This window comes from Pholis gunnellus, assembly GCF_910591455.1.
Source record: "Pholis gunnellus genome assembly, chromosome: 9".
In the NCBI taxonomy this organism is placed as follows: Eukaryota; Metazoa; Chordata; class Actinopteri; order Perciformes; family Pholidae; genus Pholis; species Pholis gunnellus.
In genome coordinates this window covers 860,796-881,096 of record NC_136535.1, presented here as the reverse complement: position 1 = coordinate 881,096, position 20,301 = coordinate 860,796, and the positions used below count along the sequence as shown (strand labels likewise).

The 20,301-nt window shown below is 39.2% G+C and overlaps 1 protein-coding gene across 2 annotated transcripts in view; it reads right to left on the bottom strand.

Annotated features, from left to right (window-relative positions):
* Positions 1 to 732: 732 nt before the first annotated feature.
* Positions 733 to 20,301, bottom strand: part of LOC306700866 (vascular endothelial zinc finger 1-like) — a 33,112-nt gene continuing 13,543 nt past the window's right edge. The window contains exons 2-7 of one of the 2 annotated variants that reach the window (XM_079165997.1): positions 17,020 to 17,774; positions 10,638 to 10,707; positions 10,222 to 10,390; positions 6,510 to 6,551; positions 5,810 to 5,875; positions 733 to 5,621 (exon numbers count right to left, since the gene is read on the bottom strand). In XM_079165997.1, the coding sequence (XP_079022123.1) occupies positions 5,254 to 5,621; positions 5,810 to 5,875; positions 6,510 to 6,551; positions 10,222 to 10,390; positions 10,638 to 10,707; positions 17,020 to 17,774 (1,470 nt within the window). In that variant the 3' untranslated portion in view covers positions 733 to 5,253. The remainder of the gene's footprint in view (positions 5,622 to 5,809; positions 5,876 to 6,509; positions 6,552 to 10,221; positions 10,391 to 10,637; positions 10,708 to 17,019; positions 17,775 to 20,301) is intronic. The other variant, XM_079165998.1, reaches the window with a different exon arrangement.

Below are 20,301 nucleotides of genomic sequence, written 5' to 3'. Positions count from 1 at the left end.
TTGAAACTGCTCACAAGGTCTGGGGATTATCTTCAGTAACTGGGTCATGATTTCAGACATATCTGTTCAGTTTTTTCAGATGTAACTTTTTGGCACTTTGTGCACCACAAGCAGTCCACCATCTAGTTCCATTATATTGGAGGGAAGGCAGACATCTCTACAGCCGATATCTCCAAAACTAAAACAATCTAGATTGATAAATAGCACTAGATGTAAGAGGGAAAATATGCATTTTTGATTCTGGGCTGAGCTGTCCCTTTAAGAAAATAAGCTTTCTGTGACTTGCTTACTGTGCTTCTGTTATTCATTAAACAACAGTTTAATGAATAATAGAACCGACAGAGCTGGGCGTTACCCTACATGGCCAAAACTATCTGATCAGGCCCAGTTCTGTTGGTAATCCACTTCCTGCCACAGGTGTTGGATGGGGTTGAGGTCAGGCTCCGAGCAGGACAATCAAGTTCTTCCACACCAAACTGGGAAAATCATTTCTTCGTGGACCGTTTTTTGTGCAAAGGCATGTTGAAACAGCTTAGGGACCTAACCCAAATCAGAAAAAAATTGCTCTAGGCCAAACAGACAAGCATGTGGAAAATTAGGTCCACACACAATACAGAATGGTGTCAGTAAACTAGATTCCTTTATTCCTTTACATTGCACAGCATCAAATCTTTGCTCATTCAGGTGTCAGTTAACCACTGAATGTCAAAAAAAGACACTTCACACAGCACATCACATTTTCCAAGTTTAATAGTTAAAGAATGAAAAAAACACCGAAATGTTTTTGTCGTCACATACAGACCATGGTTTGGCACAAAATCCCCCACAATCCACTCCAATAAGCAAAGTCACAGAGGCACTTTCATCATGAGCAGGCCAACTGTGAGCCAGTGAGCCGGTGAAGACACTGAGGAGTCTAGAGATAAGAAACATCCAGAAAGACCGGGGACTTCAGCAACCATCTCAGCCTCCTAGAAACCTTGACTAAAGCCAGGAAAAGCAACTAAAAGCAGAAAGGAGTACAGCTCTCCTGATCTAGGGGAGTGTCTTGAGTGCAGGGGAGTCGGTCCAGAGATTCAGCTGAGATGGAGAGGATTGACTTTCCTCTGAGACTCAGCATGGACAGTCCAAAATTATGCTTTATTGTTTTCCTTTTATTTAGACAAACCCAAATAAAAGGCACATAAAACATTGCGCATATCTTTACATAATTATTCTCAATGGACATACATTTAAAAAAAATGTAGGAATGTTTTACCTTTCTGCTAATCAGAAAGCCTAGCCTTCGTATATACAAAAATTACCATTGTTAATGTTCTAATACAAAAAGATTTATAAAAGGTTATTTTGTCTTGCATGTGTCTGTCATAACTAACATGTCCTCTGAACTACATGGTTTGTACAAAGATATACATTCATTTGCCTTCACATCTGCCAAATTCATCATACAAACTTCACAGAAAAATTAAAATAAAAATAATCTTCCAAATCATTATTTGGCCAAATAATGTTTTTCACATTAGGTTGAAGTCAAATTAAAAAAAAATTAAACTAAATAGTTAAATGTCATTGATACATCTACACAACCTTGACCCAAATAAAAAGTTGTTCCTGAAGTACCAGAACTTCACTCAGGTTTTAAAAAGAATGAACTCATCACAACATAGTTTGGGCCCTCTGAAGGCTTCCCTCACAAACTATTCCATCACACAGCACATCTAGAGGAGGAAGCGTCAACGTGTGGAAAAGTCTTGCAAAAATATTTCAGGCACACTTGTTTACGGCAACTGGAGAAGGACAAATGACATCACACACTTCCTTTCATCCTAATTTTTTTTAGTGTTTTCTTTTCATAAAAAGTCACCAGCCTTCTAATAATGGTTGTTGAACTCAAACCTACACTGGACAAGCTCCGTCATCCACACGGAACATTGAAAAAAATAAAATAAAAAGTACAGATGGTAAATGAATCAAATTCCAAGATCATAATGCCATTACACATGATAACATTTCCCTTGGTGGACTGTGTTGGCATGCACACAATGAAACTAAGGGGCCGCCATCTGGGCAGCCATTGTGCAGAGGTGGCCAGGTGAACTGTAATCATTGACTCATTCCACCAAAGTGAAATGCCCCTCTAAGTACCACTCTTCTGTAGTGTGCACACCCTACAGTCTGCTGCCAGTGCTTCAGAGTTCCTGCACTGAAAAAGTCCCTTAACTACAAACAGGCTTCACGTCTACAAACTAATTCACTTGTGTTCCTCAAGACTCACTCCACCAGGGAACCGTGGGACATAATCAGATATTGCCAACACTGCGCCGCTAAACAAAATATAAACAAGAGCCATGCCGCTGCACTGACTGACATGTTCCTTCAATGAGAACAGAGCACTGCTGATCCTCAAAGAACCCTGTGGCTTCAGGTTTAGTCTCTGAGGAGGCGCACCATGTGGGGCAGAGGACAGGAATCAACTGCTCTTAGTGTTCATGTCAATGAAGATGGTATGGCTCCTCAATGCGTTTTCAATTGGTTTTGGATAACAAAAGAATTCTATGGTATTGGAGGCATAAGGTGTGTCAAACCGTAGCTACACAGATATTAGTTAGTAATATTAGTAGCTTTTTGGCCTTTTCATGGGATTTGTTGACAACTTAAAGCAACACAAGCATTATCCGTTAATTAGTCTCTGATGGTTTCTCTCTCCTCGGATGGATGGCCACTTCAGTGGTGATATAGTTCTTGCATTGCTAGCTATGGTAAGTAGAGATGCTCCCTCTCCCACAGATAAAAGGCAATAAAATAGTGTTTCATATTTACAAAGAAATGACCAGTGTGTGAAAAGCTGAACATGGTTTAAAAGACTATTCTCAGTAACCTTCCTGAGTTTGTGTGACAGTGACGGGGATCCTATACCTGCTAAAGTAAACATACCACAGGTCAACTGTGGAGTAGATTCTAACGAGCCACTGGGACCTCTACAGTTAAAATGTCTTCAGTAATCAAAATTTCTGATTATTTGACCTTTGATAATACTGCCATTTTAAGGGACATGCTTTCAGTACGAGATATTTCCTCTTAGCTGGCTTCAACTGGCATGATATAAATACATACAAAAATTCTAAAACAGCTGTGACCGATAGACTTGTGTAGAGTATCCAGCAGTGTCGACTGACTGCAAGTTTAAAACAGACATGGGGGGTAAACAGAGGCTAAACTCACTCTCTCCAAATGGAAGCTTTGTATTTTGAGATTAAACTTTAAAATACATAAACTATCAAATACTGATAAGTCCACTAAAATAACAGAAAGAAATATGCCTTAAGAGGAAGCATTTAAGAATATGGCAATACACTTTAATTCAAGGAGCTGTTTACCAAAGCCTAAAGGTCTAGTAAGGCCTCACATTTCACCCAGATTTGAAGTCAGATGCCCAGTTGAAGAAATCGTTAAGTAGCCACTTTTAAGAGGCTCGTCCTTCAGCAGCTAAATACCGATGAAAAAATTGTGGAACAGGGCTCTGAAAGCTGCCTCTCCAAAGAATATTATGTGTTTAAGGCCAACACTGCTGCAACGAGCTGGCTCACCCTCAACTATCTGTCACCATACAACAAACTACCCTAGTGTGAAAGGGGGGGGGGGGTCAAGGGATTAAAATAAAAAAACATGGGCGACAATGCAGCAGCTGGTATTGTAATAACTGCCAAATAATTTTACACCAAAGTGGAAGCAAATACTCTTTTGGTTAAAAAGTATAATGAAACCTGTTCCTGTGTACTACTAGTAATGCCAACAATTTAACATTAATATACACATTATCACATATTAAAAATAGGAGAAATATTATTGCAATGATAATAATGGGTATTGTTGGCTTCTGATAAAAAATGAGTCAGGCAGACAGGGGGAAGACAGCCCCACCTGAGGCGCCAATTTCATTACTCTGGGTTTCCAAAAGGAGAATTTAAGTTTCCTATGATGGTCAAAATGCCGTTTAAAGGTTTTCCCCATATCTTTTAAAATATAACATTTAGGGGAAAACACGATACTTAGAAAATCTTTGGCATAAAATATTATGTACACGGAATATCTGCACAAAATGACGTTTATCTGAGCCTGAAGACTCTTCACCTTGAAGAAGTAATCTGGACCTCAGGACCATTTGCTAGCTATTTTTCGGCGCTTTCAACTATATTTCATGGTCTTTATCAGCTGGTGGAGATTGGAGGCCACTCACATGCGTGAACAGACACAGTGGTATTAATTCTCCTCCCTCCATAGGATCTCCTGTTATCACACAACTGGAGTTCCATTCTTGGATCACACATTGACCGCTCTAGACCTGATGAACACTGAAATGTGGTTGATAACAGATAAAAATGAATGAAGATTTTTTTGTCAAACCAGTTTATCTGTTCATATTTGAGAATGACATGGCCCTCGGAAACCCAACTAGTAGGAATGAGAAAGACTTGACCGACAACAAACTACGGCAGTGAGTAACACCATGGACTAGGGCTGAGCGATGCGATATGATATATTTGAGACGACAATAACTTGATATTTGTTAGAAATGTTGGCGTTTACACTGAGGTATCTCTCCATTTTGGTATATTAGGCCAGTGTGGGCAATGTCGCATATCTATGAGCAGGACTGCTTTATGGTAATATTTTGATTTACAGAAGTTTTGCATCAATGTGATGAAGTACCTTGATTTGTCAAGAAATAAATTCACTGGGTTAGCTAAGAACAGAAAGTCCCATCTGGTATCAATAAAACCTTTCTCTATTACATTTCTAGAAATGTCCTATATTACAATATCTAAAATAAAATAAAATAAGATCAAACTCATACTATGATAGACAGGTGTTTCCCATCCCTAAAGATGACCATTCATCTGACAGACTCTAAAACGTATCTCACTTTACTATGTTGTATGTTGGCTAATACTCTGCAATGAATGACTGTAAGCACTCAAAACTATTATTTTTCTATCATGATTACGGATATTTGAAATATTTTTTCTCCTATAAATACAAACAAAATTCAAAATTTACAAATTATGCAGTAATCACTCCTGCAAGTAACAATCATTGGTTACTATCTATGTGGTTGAATTACATCAGTTATTACCTTTTCAAGTTTAAAACACTATCAACCCATCAAAGGGGCAGTTTTGCTAAGATTTGACAGGCTCATCCATTATTAGGCAGTTAAAACATTATCGGCTCTTACATAGACTACGAGAAGCTCTACCAAGGAGGGGAGGAAGGCAGAACTTGCGATAGAAAAGGCATGCTCTCCATGGACCTCATGGCAATGTTGAGTGGCCCGGTGATATTCATGGTCATGGGAGTGGTGATGGCCACCGGGTGGACGATATTCATGTGTGCCGTTGTGGGGATGTTGACGGAGGCCAGGTTCACAGGGCCAGTGATGGTGACGGGGTGCTGCAGGTTGACCTGTGACGTGATGTTGACCGTACTGGTGCCGATGTTCATCTGAGCAGCGATGGTGACGGGATTGCTGGCAATGCCACCGCGATTCAGGGCCGAGGTTATTGCTGCCGCGTTGGTGACCGGCGTCGTAGTGGCCGAGTTGTTGTGCACAGTGTTGCCATCTGTTTTAAAAAAAGACAGATAAGGGTAGAGTTAGGGCTGGTCAACCTTGTGGAAATATACTACTCCTCCAAAACAGGGAAAGTCAACAGCCCTCTCAGCTCCTTGGCTGTTAAGCTGGGTCACTGAAAATGTCAATACACCATTAATGCATTATGTCAACTGTGGTAATATTGTTGAAGAAACCTACCTTTGTGAGAGTTGTCAATTAGGACTTGGAAGGAGTTATTTAAAATCTCTCCTACCGTCAACTCACCTGAGGGGTAAATTCAAAAAGCAGGATCAATAGACTAACCAGCTAACTGTCCATTAGTTTGAATTCAGAACTTTCATTTGAAACAGTAACACATTATGAAGGACAACTTAAACTCTGTGTATGCCTAAGGCTGGATGCACACTATACTGCAGGACTGCCAATTTGACCATCCCAGCTGAGTTCAGGGCCAGTACATCACAGGGTCATCATCAACTTGTCTCACCTATGCTGTGAGGTGGCTAGCTCGCAGCTGGGTCAGTTATGACACTATTTCAACTGGGATATCATATTTTTTGTTATTATTATTGTTCTATTTGAAGAGTAGGTAAATAAAAAGCCGGTCAATCTGGTCAAAGTCAGGACAGAATGGACAGCCGAGTAGTGCAAGATGACCTCTGATGGTCAGGTAGTGTTTATGGTCCAGTGTGTGGTTCATTAAATGATCTACTGATCCTGCTTCATGAAATTTAACCTTATATTAGCAGAACTAAGAACCTTAATTACAACAGTCCTCAGAGAAAAGAAATGCTTCTGTACTTGTGTGACATGGTGCGTGAAGAAAAACTGGCCACTTATATTTTGCAGAGGTTAGAATTCAGTACTTCGGGGTTTCTGCTACTAGCTACTGGATTACCTTTTCGTGGCCCTGAGTGGTTCCACTGCCAGTCACTTATGCCTATTCAGAAATACAGACACATATAGGGTTACAAGAGCACAGGGCAGCAGTGCCATCATCTGGGAGTCAGCTTCAACATGGTTAACTTGTGTGTATGTGGCGTAGGAATGGGGTGTTAAATACTTAACATTTATCATGGGCTTCATATATATATATATATACAGGACTGTCTCAGAAAATTAGAATATTGTGATAATCCCCATACGTGTGATTTAGTTTACTGAACCAAGCTGAGTGTTTTTCAAGGCTCAGGAAACCCTTGCAGGTGTTTCGAGTTAATTAGACGATTCAAGTGATTAGTTGAATACCCTACTAGTATACTTTTTCATGATATTCTAATATTTAGAGATAGGATATTTGAGTTTTCTTAAGCTGTAAGCCATAATCAGCAATATTAAAAGAATAAAAGGCTTGCAATATTTCAGTTGATTTGTAATGAATCCAGAATGCATGACATTTTAGTTTTTTTAATTGCATTACACAAAATAAAGAACTTTATCACAATATTCTAATTTACAACAGTCCTGTATATATATATAGACACGCACACACACACACATTAATTAGTTTATCGTAGCTTATTCCTGACATCTAATACATCTTCTCCTTTTAAGTGGTAGGCCACTTTCATTAAGTTGGGGATACACAAAAGACGGATAAAAAAAAATTGGTTACAATGGTAGCAGCAGAGACAGACTTGTTGTCCTCAGTATGGGTCAAGCTCCAAAATTGCTGAATCATACAATTCCTGTAATGCAGCTGAATAACATCTTTAACACCCACACCCCCAGGCTTGGCATTACACTTGTTTGTACAATAGCTAAACGTACTTGTCTGAAATGGAAAATGTAGGCATATTAATAGATTTAAAAAAATCAATGGACAATTTGACAAAAAAAAGCCAAAATTTGAAATGTTAAAACTTGACTTTGTTACTATGATCTATGCTGGGTATTTGCATAAACACAATTAAAATGACTAGGAAATAACTGAATGTATTTTTATTTAAAGATTTGCTTTGATTAAACACGTTTTGGGGCATTAGTAGTTTAAGTATTATAAGCTGCTTAGAGCTTGAATTTCTTATTTATATTGCTATGAGAAACTCTCCCTCAAACAACTGGATTAATTCAAGTTTATCGCCAAATACTTAATTTCACAAAATGAAATTGAACACATCATGATTTGGTAATATACCTTTGCCCAATGCTCATTTTTACTGTTTAGACCAGGGGTCTTCAACGTTTTTCAGGCCAAGGACCCCCAAGCTGATAGAGAGATGGAGCCCCGACTATATATATATATATATATATATACATACATACATACATACATACATATACACTACCGTTCAAAAGTTTGAGGTCACCCAGACAATTACGTGTCAATTTTCAGTTTCTTCGCAATTTCTCGCATAAGAACAAGAATAGACTGGCGAGTTTCACATGAAAGTTCTCTTTTTCTGGCCATGTTGAGAGTATAATCCAACCCACAAATGTGATGCTCCAGATACTCAACTAGCTCAAAGGAAGGCCAGTTTTATAGCTTCTCTCACCAGCAGAACGGTTTTCAGCTGTGCTAACATATTTTCACAAGGGTTTTCTAATCATCAATTAGTCTTCTAAGGCGATTAGAACACTGGAGTGATAGTTGCTGGGCCTCTATACACCTATGTAGATATTTCATTAAAAACCAGACGTTTCCACCTAGAATAGTCATTAACCACATTAACAATGTATAGAGTGTATTTCTGATTAATTTAATGTTATCTTCATTGAAAGAAACAGTGCTTTTCTTTGAGAAATAAGGACATTTCTAAGTGACCCCAAACTTTTGAACGGTAGTGTGTGTATATATATATATATATATTGTATAAAATCGTGTTTTATATTAAACTGGGCCTAGTGCCATGTATAAACATTAGTGCTGGTCAAGTTAACGCATTATTATCGCGCTAACGCATTCATTAATTAACGCCGACAATTATTTTATCGCGCATTAATGCAGTTTTTTTTTTATTATTAAGCGGACATTTTTAACCCAAGAAATGGCCAGCGAGCGGTGAACAGCTGTGTTTGTGTGGTGTCACTTCCTGCTGCTGCTGCCTGCTTTTTAAAGTCGTTTTGTTTGTAATATGTATAATAAGCATATCATTTAGTTATCGCTACTGAGAATTTAAAAAAACATGAAGTGGATAGGTTTGCAGTTTTCAAGGTGTATATTTCAAATTGCATTTATTACACACATGAAGATAAAGTTGTGAACACCGGCTGAATATCTATTATCAGAATCATTATAACTGTATTATAACTGCTACTGTGTAAAGGGAATACTGCTGTTAAACAGAACCTTATTTGTTTAAAGTGTTTGCAAACCAAATGTTATTGCACTTTTGTCCATATAGCAGTACTTTTAAAATAAAAGTGCGCAATACACTACTTTTGAATTCATTATTGAACTTTGCGCATAACAATGCGATTAATCGCAAACAAATCATGCAATTAATCGCGATTAAAAATTGTAATCGTTGCCCAGCACTAATAAACATACCTTGTTATTGTACATTCAATACTAAGCTTTGGAAATAATACACAGTTTCATATATTCATGTTTTTATTTTAACATATGCAAGGTACAGTGAGTAGGGTGGCCGTGCCACTGCCATTTAGAAACATACCTTGTCAACTGATACCAATGTCAATATCAACATTGTCTGTCAATTGCATGATAATCATGCATACAAGCTATTCAAATTGACGTTTTTACTTTAAACATAAATGTGGAAACAAAAAAAGAGTGATGGCCTATTAGTGCCACTACCATGCATAAACATACCTGTTATCTTGCATACAATACTGAACTATTACAATAATGGACAGATTCATGTTTGGGAAAAAAGAAAATTTAAAGAAAAAAGACCTGTTGAAGACCTCTGGTTTAGAGGTTGAATGCACCGTAATCAAAGTGAATGGAACATGCACACATTAGCTCTTTGCACTGTAATAGGCAGGACTCCTATGGAGCGAGACTCTAAGCATCGTGCATGGGGATGAATTACGGAGTTCAAACCCAATGGTTGCAACGGGATGCTCCGCATGAAAAAACGCAACGGCAGCAGAGTTTTACTCAACACACTCTGCCTGAAAAGAACACTTGTATCCATCAGCTTTATCTGACTTGTATTCAGTAAGGGTGATAGGACACTTATAAAGTCATAACTATTGGGTAATTGGAATGGTCATCATGCCCTGAACAGTTTTTCAGAAGCCTGCTCCTCGTAAAAAGTGTGAAGACTGCAGTTCTACTACACAAACTGCAGACACAAAAATTGCTTTTACAGGTTTAAAACTTAAAAAACACATTTCAACTTGAAAGCTGATGTCAGATCAGTTAGGGCACTAACTGAAGGAACAACTGACTTCTGGAGCAGCCATTGATAGTGTGTAGCCCAGGTCCACTGTATCAATCACAGCTGAATGAGTGGGGTATTGACAGAAACCCCCAATCAGTATAATGACAAATAATGTATCCAATATGTCAATGGTTTGGGAAGTCTCCATATGTGTGGCTGGGCTGTTGTCACAGTTTTGCCAGCGATTAAGTGTTAAACTGAAAAGGTGGAGTAAGTAGTGAGGAGCTTTACGAGAAGTAAAAGGACACTCTTGCCTACCTTTATTGTTACATGGGTTGCTGAAGCTGGCCTGGCCGTGCGTCTTGAGGTGACTTGTGATGTAGGCAGCACTTAGCATTTTGCCACAGATGTTGCAGGTCACTTTGCCTTCATGCCTGATCATGTGGGAGCGCAGACGGTCTTTGGTAGCGAAGGCGGAGGTACAGGCCTGGGACAGAAACCAGTGAATATTGTTTTTTAGCTCTTAACACATGAGGAACCTGACCATGTGACTAGAATGCTTTCATCAACAACAGACAAAAGTAAGCTCTTTGCTTGCAAAAAAGTAAAACATTTATGATGCTTTTTGTTACAGACAAAAGCACATACAGGAAAACACTAAAGTGAAATATCAAAATGTGCGTATAGGTGAGCATTTTTGCTTTTTGCAGAGGACACTGAGTGATGACTCTTACCGTTACTTGGCACTTAAATGGCCTCTCTGAGGAATGGACATGCTTGACATGACAGCTTAGGTGATCCGGTCTGCAGGGTGAGATGAAGACAAGGAAGAAAATTGAAATCCTTTGGCTTTACTAGTGGCATCCTTTCATTGACATAAGAGATTAGGGCAGTGTAATATAGACACATTTCAGTCATGATGTTGACCACATCAGATTAGTTTGACAGATGTGACACAATCAGCAGTTCATCTAATATTTATACCACTATAATATATACTACTCAGATGGTAGCAGCAGGCTGTCTTAGGTCAACTACCTTGACTAATCTTTTGAATACTTTGTTTTGAACAATGCTTGTTGACGGGAAGGGTTGTTAATAATTAAAGACTGCACACTTAATGCACTTATATTGACAGTTCTCACCAAATTGATATAAATCAGCATTTCATCACTAAAAATGGCTCAAAACGCCATCTACCATTTTAAATTAACCCTAATCTTCAAGGCCAATTCTGAGACAGAGTCAAATAGGGATGGTATCGTTAGGTTTTATCCATAACACTACTCTTATTAGGGCCTGTTTTTATTCTAATGTTTATTATTATTATCGTACCACTTTTGTCGCAAAAAGGAGGTTCTTGGGATACTGGTAAGATTTTGAAATTGGCACACAAGCCAGTCAGGGTGAACATTACAGTCTGATTGGGGTGTCCAGCTGCGGGATGAAAAATTGGCTCGATAGCGCCCCCTTTTGAGTAGACCTAGCTGTATGAAATTTGGTAGGTATGTGTAACTTGATAGGACGTACAAAAGATCCTCTTGGAATTTTTTACTAAACCAAACAGGAAGTCAGCCATTTTGAATTTTATGACGTTTTTTGACCATTTCAAGACGCCGTACTTTAACGAACTTCTCCTAGAGATTTGACCCGATTGACTTCAGATTTGGTCAGTATGCTCTTGAGACCGTGGCAGTGAAAAGTTACTCAAAGATCAAAAAGTTATCGAACTATGTATCCGTGGCAGCAAAAAAACACCATTCCCCATGAAACAGGAAGTTGTAACTCGGGGGTACGTTGTCTAATCTGTGGCAAATCTCTCATACGTCATAACATCCTGACCCTGAACACATCTATGGGACAATTTAGAATCATAGTAATAGCATCACCTAGTGGCGACAGGAAGTTGTAGGTTGTATACTTTTACATCCTGCTCCTCACAGATTAATCAGGTCCCTCTCAAATGTTGTCAGAAAAGCCTAAAGACGTTCATAATGCTTCATTGTGAAGATTGTAAGAAGTTGTTGAAGGGCGGCAACGTGGCAGCTCGGCGAATTTCGATCCTTCACCATGAATGAATAAACTGATGTAACTCGACTCCACATCATCAGATCTTTACCAGATTTCACATGTTTGATTAGACTCCAGGCCTGAAGACATCTGCAGGCCAATTTTGAATCATAGTCATAGCACCACCTACTGGTAACAGTAAGTTAAAGTCTTTATTTTTTGGCTTGTTTCTCTTAATAGGTAAATCAGATCGACATCAAATTAGTTCCACACAAATATAAGAAGTTCATAATGCCAGTTCATGAAGCTTTTGATGTTTCGTGAAAAGCCGTTGCTTCGGCATGAAAAATTAAGGTGTTTTTGAGGGGCTAAAAATGCTCAAAACATAATCAAACTTGTCAAACACATTTAAACTCCTGAATGTAGTTATCTGATGTGATTTTTTATGCTTCAGAGTGGCAAGTCGGCTCGATAGCGCCCCCTACAATATTTCGACGATGCAGCCCTCACAGTACGTTTCACCTAGATGTATAAAATTTGGTAAGCAGATGTATCACGGAAGTCAGCCATTTTGAATTTTGTATTAATTTGTCGTGTTTTGTTTTGCAATTTCAGGGTGCTCTACTTTAACAAACTCCTCCTAGGGAATTAATCGGATCAACTTAGAATTTCGGCAGAACAATCTGAAGACCTTTGTGATTAAAAGTTACTAAAAGATTGAGGTATCATCGAAAGACATGGATGTGGTGTGGCAGCCATTTTACATGGTTCGCCATCATCCATCAAGCTGTTGTAACTCGAATGTACAAATGCTTGATGACTGTCATAACTTTAGGACTTCTGCATGCCAATATGAACTCAGTCATAGCGCCACCTACTGATAACCCAGTGGCGGGCCGTGCATTTTATACCTGGGCCTTCAGTGCTGTCTTACTACAGTTGAACCACCTCCTAATAACCTCATTATTACGCCACAGCTACGGTTATTTGTTTATAGGGGTGTAACAATACACGTATTCGTATTAAACCGTTCGGTACGAGGCTTACGGACCGAACAATATGTTTGAATAATACTAGTGCATTTGGAAAATGCAAAAGCTTAAATTGTGGGAAATATGTTTTTAGTGGACTGCGCTCAAGTAGGAGACAACGGGCTGTGTGACCTCTGAACCCGGAACAAAAAACAAACAAAACACAGCTGAGGCACCGCACACGTGTTCTGGGAGGCTACGCTAAACTAGCTTAGCAGGAAAACAACAGCAGCACACAAGCTATGAACTCTCACCGCAGAGTTTAGGTAGCTGTTCCCTACTGATTCAAACAGCGCTAAAGCAATCGCCACACAATCCCCATTTCTCCAGACCATAATTCTTGCTTTGTAAAAGAAAACAGCCCAAACAGATTCAATTGTTCGGACAATAACTCTGCGCATGATGGTATGCTTCGTAATTAACGGACAATGCATATAGTCCAAATCAATATAATTAACACAATGACAACAACAAACACAGGAACCAGTCACATATATTCATATGACAACAAAGCATGACAAATCAATCCAGCAGACCTGCAGCGGAACATGCATTCTGCTTCACAGTCGAGGGCCATTCAGATATTAGATGTAAAAACAAACGCAGTTCACTTACCAAATGCTGTTCAATTAAAGACAAACTCCATCCTCCTTTCTTCATTGACAAAGAGTTTAATCCCACAAAAAACAAAGCTAGGTAAAAAAATAAATAATCTACACCAAGCAAAATGCTAAAAATGTCATAATTTCTTCCATATCTTTCTATTTGAACTCTTACTACTCCAACTAAATTCTGCTGGCTTCCTTAAGTTTCACAACAGTCACATGCTCGTCCACTGACCAATAACAGTGCACGCTGCACCTTACTGCAGAGCTGCACCTTAATACTGAGCTGCACGTTAATGCTGACGTACTTGTAGGCCAGCTAGAAGGCTCTGGCACGTCAAAGAATACGGCCAACATGTCAAAATAAAGATCTGATTGGTTGAAGACTATGACAATCAACAATATCGTCCCCATTTACTTAAACTGCAAAGGCATTCACTTGTGAGTCTGAAGGCTTCGGGCCTCTCTTCTTACTTAGAGACAGCATAGAGGTGAAATCTGATTGGATAAAAGCTCTACTTAAAACAAGCTGCTCTGGAAGCAGAGCAACTGATGAAGACAGTAGCTGTGCAATTAGAAAATAAGATAATGGGAAAAATATTTTTATAAATTATAATACATGTAGTGTATTTATGAAAAATTATTAAATTATAAAATAGCTATAACTTTGTGATTCTGTTTACACCAGCAGAGAAAGCTTTGCTGGACCTGACGGCCCACCACTGTGATAACCATGGCCGTAAGCAGGATTCTATAATAACAGCGTTCCAAACACTGAATTTATTGAAAGGCTTCGTGGGCACATCACCAGAAAAAGACTTCTCTGATCTAAATATGTGCAAACTAAGATGTATGGAGAGCAAAAATTGGATGAAAAAGGTTTCCAAATCGCACTTGTATGTGGAGTTTTCATTAATAGTAAATATTATTGTTTTTGTTCTTTTTGGAGCGTGAAGTTTGTTTAATAAAATCAAACTGCACCCAGCTTAATTTATATGATAGATTATTCTACATTGGCTCACCTTTTTGGCTTAAATGTATTTCTTTACAAAAATATGTTTTTTTTTATACATGGAACTATACATTCTCCCATTTCTCCTCGACTCTTCCAAATTGTAGGTCACTCGGCAGTGATTGTCAGAGCTTTCTGAACAAACAAACTTTTACTTTGACAGTCTGTCATGTTACAAACACTGAAGCGCATTCACACACATTCCGTTTTTTTGTTGATTTTTACAGGCTTACAGTTATGATTGTATTTGGAGGTACACTCAAAACATTCAAGACTAAAGACCTGGCAAAATACTGTTCTTCATCGATACTCCTTACCAGTACTGTTCTCTATCGATACTCTTCATCGGTGCGGTTCTTTATCGATACTCTTCATCGGTGCGGTTCTTTATCGATACTCTTCATCGGTGTGGTTTTTTATCGATACTCTCATTGGTACGGTTCTTTATCGATACTTCTCATTGGTAAGGTTCTTTATCAATACTCTTATCGGTACGGTTCTTTATCGATACTCCTGCTGGCTCAGAGAGCTCAGGTCAAGGCTGCAGAGTGATAATGCTTCACACTAAAATGCTAAAAAGTACCGATAACGGAACCAATAAGATAGCAGATTATCAATACTCATCTCTTTCATAATTTGACAAAATGACAAAAAACTAAATGGCAGACTTCCGGTATGGTTTGGAGCATGGTCCCAAGAGACTTTTTTAAAAGTCTCAATGTGATACATGTTCCGACCAAGTTTCATACATTTACCTGAAACGTAGCACTGGGGCTGCTCTTTTGAAATATTGTAGGGGGCGCTATGGAGACAATTTACAACAACCAAGCCAAGAACCCATACAAAATATGTCTTCCCATCACTTATGACACATGTACAAAGTTCCATTACTTTTTTAGCATCCCAAGCCACTGAACCATCAGCTTCTCTTTCATGGCGAATGATGCGTTGCCACGGCAACAGCGTTCAACAAAAACTCACAATATTCATGATAATGCATCATCAATGTGTTCAGGCTTTCCTTACCAAATTTGAGACTGATCTGGTCAACTGTCTAGGAGGAGTAAATAAAAGTATAAAATGTGACATTTCTTTTTGCCAGTAGGTGGTGCTATGAGTTATTGAAAATGTTGGCATTGATGTATGCTCAGGCTTGAAGTATTATCATGCATATGTAATTTTTTGCAGATTAAATAATGTACCTTGGAGTTATAAGGTATGGACCAATAAACGTTTTAGGGACGTGGCTTATATATCAATACACATAACTTCTCAACCATTTGTCCTAGAATCACCAAATTTGCAAAGATACATCGCATACTGTAACATACCCTGACATTTTCATTTCATTCAACCACTAGGGGGCGCTTCAGTAAACCCGCCATGTTGTGTTTTTCTGTCACTTTTCGAAGTTTTCAGCCTTTGTATTTTAACGAACTCCTCCTACAGAATTAATAGGATCAACCTCAAATTTGGTCAGGATGCTCTTCAGACCTTTGTGATGAAAAGTTATCAAATTCGTGAGTTTTCATGGAAGAACCTTGATTTGGTGGCCATTTTGCCTCATTTGGCATGAACAATAAAGTTGTTAGAAATGCTAAGAGATATCAAAAGGCTTTCAATAACTTTTGATGATGTAGATCCAATAATGATTCAGAGCAAATTTAGTAGCAATCGGAATCAGCGTGTAGGAGGAGTTCATAAAAATGTTTTTCACAAAATTCAAAATGGCGGAAAATCTAGGAAGGCGGAGTTTAGGGGTCTGAGAGGCTTTTTTGTAGAGCTAGAGGAGCTGGACATGCGTGTTGAATTTCAAGTCAATCGAACATACTGGCCGAGGGGCGTCGCCGGTCCAACTGGTAGGGGGCGCTAGAGAGCCATTTTTTTACACACACAAATATGCAACCTATATCAGATGGCTATATTCACCAGGCTGACAAGTGTGCAAAATTTGGTGAGTTTTAGAGTACGGCAAGTCCCCCAAATATGCGCCCGATGTACTATGTGTATTTAAATTTAAATAGGGCCTTCACGGCGCGATGTTGTGGGTTGCTCGGGCCCTAATAAAAATTCCACACAAATTATCAGTGAATTCTTTCAACAGCAAGATTGATAATCAAACAACACCATTTTACAGGTAACTGTAATTTCAGACCAGACTTCCAGCCTTTATTGTAAAATCATTTGCTGAATACACACAATGAATTATTTTAGATTTAAACAAATTTTACATTAACGGATAAGTATCGGCTGAAAAGAAGCTGATCGAAAACGGATCCTTTCTTTGTCCACCTCAACCTGATAGTGTTGCAGAGCTGCTCCCTTTACGACCACTACACTGCACGCATTTAGGACACAGTGAAAATAAGTGAAAACAACATTACACTGATTTGCTCCACTCCTCTCTTTCCATTAACAAATATCAGCAGTCAGGTTAAAATAAATGATGTCCACATACCTGGAGAAGCCCTTCCCACAGACAGAGCAGATGTAAGGCTTGTGAACTCCACCATCATGGGAGCGGACATGGTATGTCATGCGATCCTTCCTCTTAAACCTCTGCTGGCAGATGGGACACTCAAACGGCTTCTCATCAGAGTGCGACAGCTTGTGGCGGTTGAGGTGGTAAACATCTCTGAAGGCCTTACCACACATGTCGCAACCGTGATTCTTTTTCACTGGTTTGGGGGGTTTCTTAGGGATGCTCTGCTGCTGTTGGTGTTGCATTGGGGTCATGATGCTGGTGCTTGTGGATGTGGACGTGGTAGCTGTAGTCAGGATACCAGCTATAGTAGTAATGTATGAAGGGTTTCCACTGTTCTCACGTGGTACAGTGGATATGAGCGGCACCATGGTGGGGGCTGTTTGTGTCTTCTTAGGCCGCGAAACCATCTTAATCCCAGTGTGGCAAGACTCATGCCGCCGGAGGTGGTAGCTGTCCCGGAAAGCCTTGTTGCAGTAGCCACAGATGAAGGGTGTCTTTGATTTAGGCTCCTTTTTTACCACAGCAACTAGAGGCCCTCCACCACCTCCTCCCCCAGTCCCACTAGCCACATTGTCTTTAAGAAGTTCTGCAGCACTGACGGGGGGTTTCTGGTCCAAGGGAATGGGCAGCACTGGTTTCTGATCAGGTGGTTCTGTTCCAGAACTGAGCAAGGGTAAGAGGCTGTTCCCGGCTACTTGGTGCTGGTGATGCAGAGCCTCATTGGCCTGCTGTAATGAGAAAGATGGAGCCATGTAAAATGATGTTAATACACATCCTCAAACCACATTTAAAGTTAAGGACCAATAGAGTGGGAAGGGGGGAGTGTTTCTGCTCCAAAAGAGTAAAATATTGGCTATCAGGAGAGCAGATAAAGTTCATGGAAGTCTCTTGGTTTCAACATACTCTATCCACAAGGGCTACCAACATTTAGTCAATTCGTCGACTAATAGGTCGTTTTGGTCTAGGTCGACTAAGATCTCTTTAGTCCTGTACTTGTTCTTTAGGCTCTTTTCATGTTGAATTACTTATTTCCAAGAAACAAATGAGCCCATCTTTGGTAATCAGAAGATTTAAAGTGGTGCTTTTGCATGATTATTTGAGGAGAAACTCCACACATTTTTAAAGTCTGTCGATAAAATCAAGTTAGTGAGTCAAAGAATTTCTTTGATTGAGGAAAGCCCTACTCTCCACAGATATACAAAACACTGACACTATACGAAATAATTAACAAATGAAAGCTGTGATGCAGACTTTACTCAACATTAACGCTTGCCTGGGGCAAGTAAACTCTGTGCTCGGGCAGGTGGAATGCCTCATGCAGTTGTACGATCGGGAAGGTGAAAAGTAAATGTGATCTATTCGAGGTACTCAACATTATCAGCTGTTAATCAGTAAAAAATGTGCGATTGACAAATCGGCATTAATGCTTTCTAAAATAAAATTAAATGAGCTCCACCTTTACCAGCTGCAAGATTAAGTGATTATCATATTAGTACATCAGTGATGTAGGCCTACCATAAATATATTATTGGATATGGGCATCTACATAATGAGTATACTTTAGTAAAAAAATGTGATGCCAATAGTTTTGGACTTCTACTTAAGCTACATTTTGAATGCAGGACTTTTACTTTAAGTATTCTGAATTCTAGTAAATAACTTAATCATAAACACATTGGTTGTGTATGGGTTGTATAAATATGAATGATGATGACACAGCAAAGAAGTTGCACTCACGAAGCACTGTAAATGAGATGGGCTCCATGTTTTAAGAGGGTACTGAGGACAGTCACGCCAAGAACACGGAACTCCCGTCGCTCCCCGCAGACACAAGCCACTTTCATGTTCAGAGCCCAACTGGTGCCGGTCACTGTCCACTGTGGAGGAGACGCGCATGGGGAGAGCCAAACCAGCCTACCCATTGAGTGTAGAAATATTTTCCGTTCATTATGAAACTGTGGCAGGACAGAATAGACTTGGTGGTCCTCAAGAGTCTAGGTAATAAAGGGAAACACTGCGTGTTCACAGCAATATGAAATAGATATCGGCGAGGGAATTACGACCCGTTTAACTTCCTCACACTAGCTCGAAGCAGCTCATAATACATCATTAAAACTACTAATGCCAAGCTTCTGTAGACTTGGTGATTGTCTTGGTTAGTCTTTCCACTGTTCAACAGTTTTGATGAGATTTCTTCCGAGTTTGAACGAGGTGCGTTTTACAATGATTCATGTGGTAAAATTGCCAAGTCTGGCAATGAAGTCTTGTGGTTTTGAGGAGAGCATATCAATTGATGTTTTGTACAGCAGGGCTGGGCGATATGACGATATACTGTCAAATGAAATGAAAATGTCTATTATGTTTTTGTTCGATATCGTTTCTATCGTGATGTCAGCAAAATTTAGGTCATTTGGTCGATTCTTTACGTTCTTTGCATGTGGGAGCTAGAGCACAGCGAAGCTGGAGAGAACAGCTGTTTTGCTTCGAGAGGGCACAACATGCAGAAGCTTTGTCAGACTCAGCCCAGCCAAACCAAGGAGAGCTCGTACCAAAGTCAGACACGGACCAGAAAACCATGTTCTGCAAAGTTTGCCACACATCGGCCCCCACTACAAGCATATTTAGAATGGGGACCGATGACAGAATACAGAAAAGCGTTAACAGTGTTTGTGGCCACATGTAGAAACAGTACCTCTGTTGTACTACATACATACAACAGTTAACAGATAAATCAAATCTATGGAGAAGCAGTGCACACACCCAGACAACACAGACATGTAAATGAATGGTTGATGTTAGCACACGACTTGTCCATCACTTGTATATTGCTTTTACACCGAATGTGAACAAAGCAGGTATAAAAGTAGAACAAAACTTCTCTCCACAGCTAACCTCTGTTATCATAATCAACTCAATATCTTAATCAGCGGGGTTATGTTGGACTTACATGAAGTTGATTCAGACCATGGAGTGTATCCATTAATATGGGCCTTGATGATAGCTACCTGTCCTGTAAAATGCTGCATTTATCAGCTGAATTACATTTGCTACACATTTTTATTTAGATATAGGTGAGGCCTAGATTTATTTAATTAGTTAATAAGTTCATTTTGCACTGAAGTTCTGAATAAAATACTCCGTACTTTTCGTTTGTCAAGTTTTTCAAATCACACGAGAGTATACATAAATAGGCTTTACAATGAAGTTATTTCATAGACAATTTATTGAATTACCAGGAGCATGCTATATCGTGAT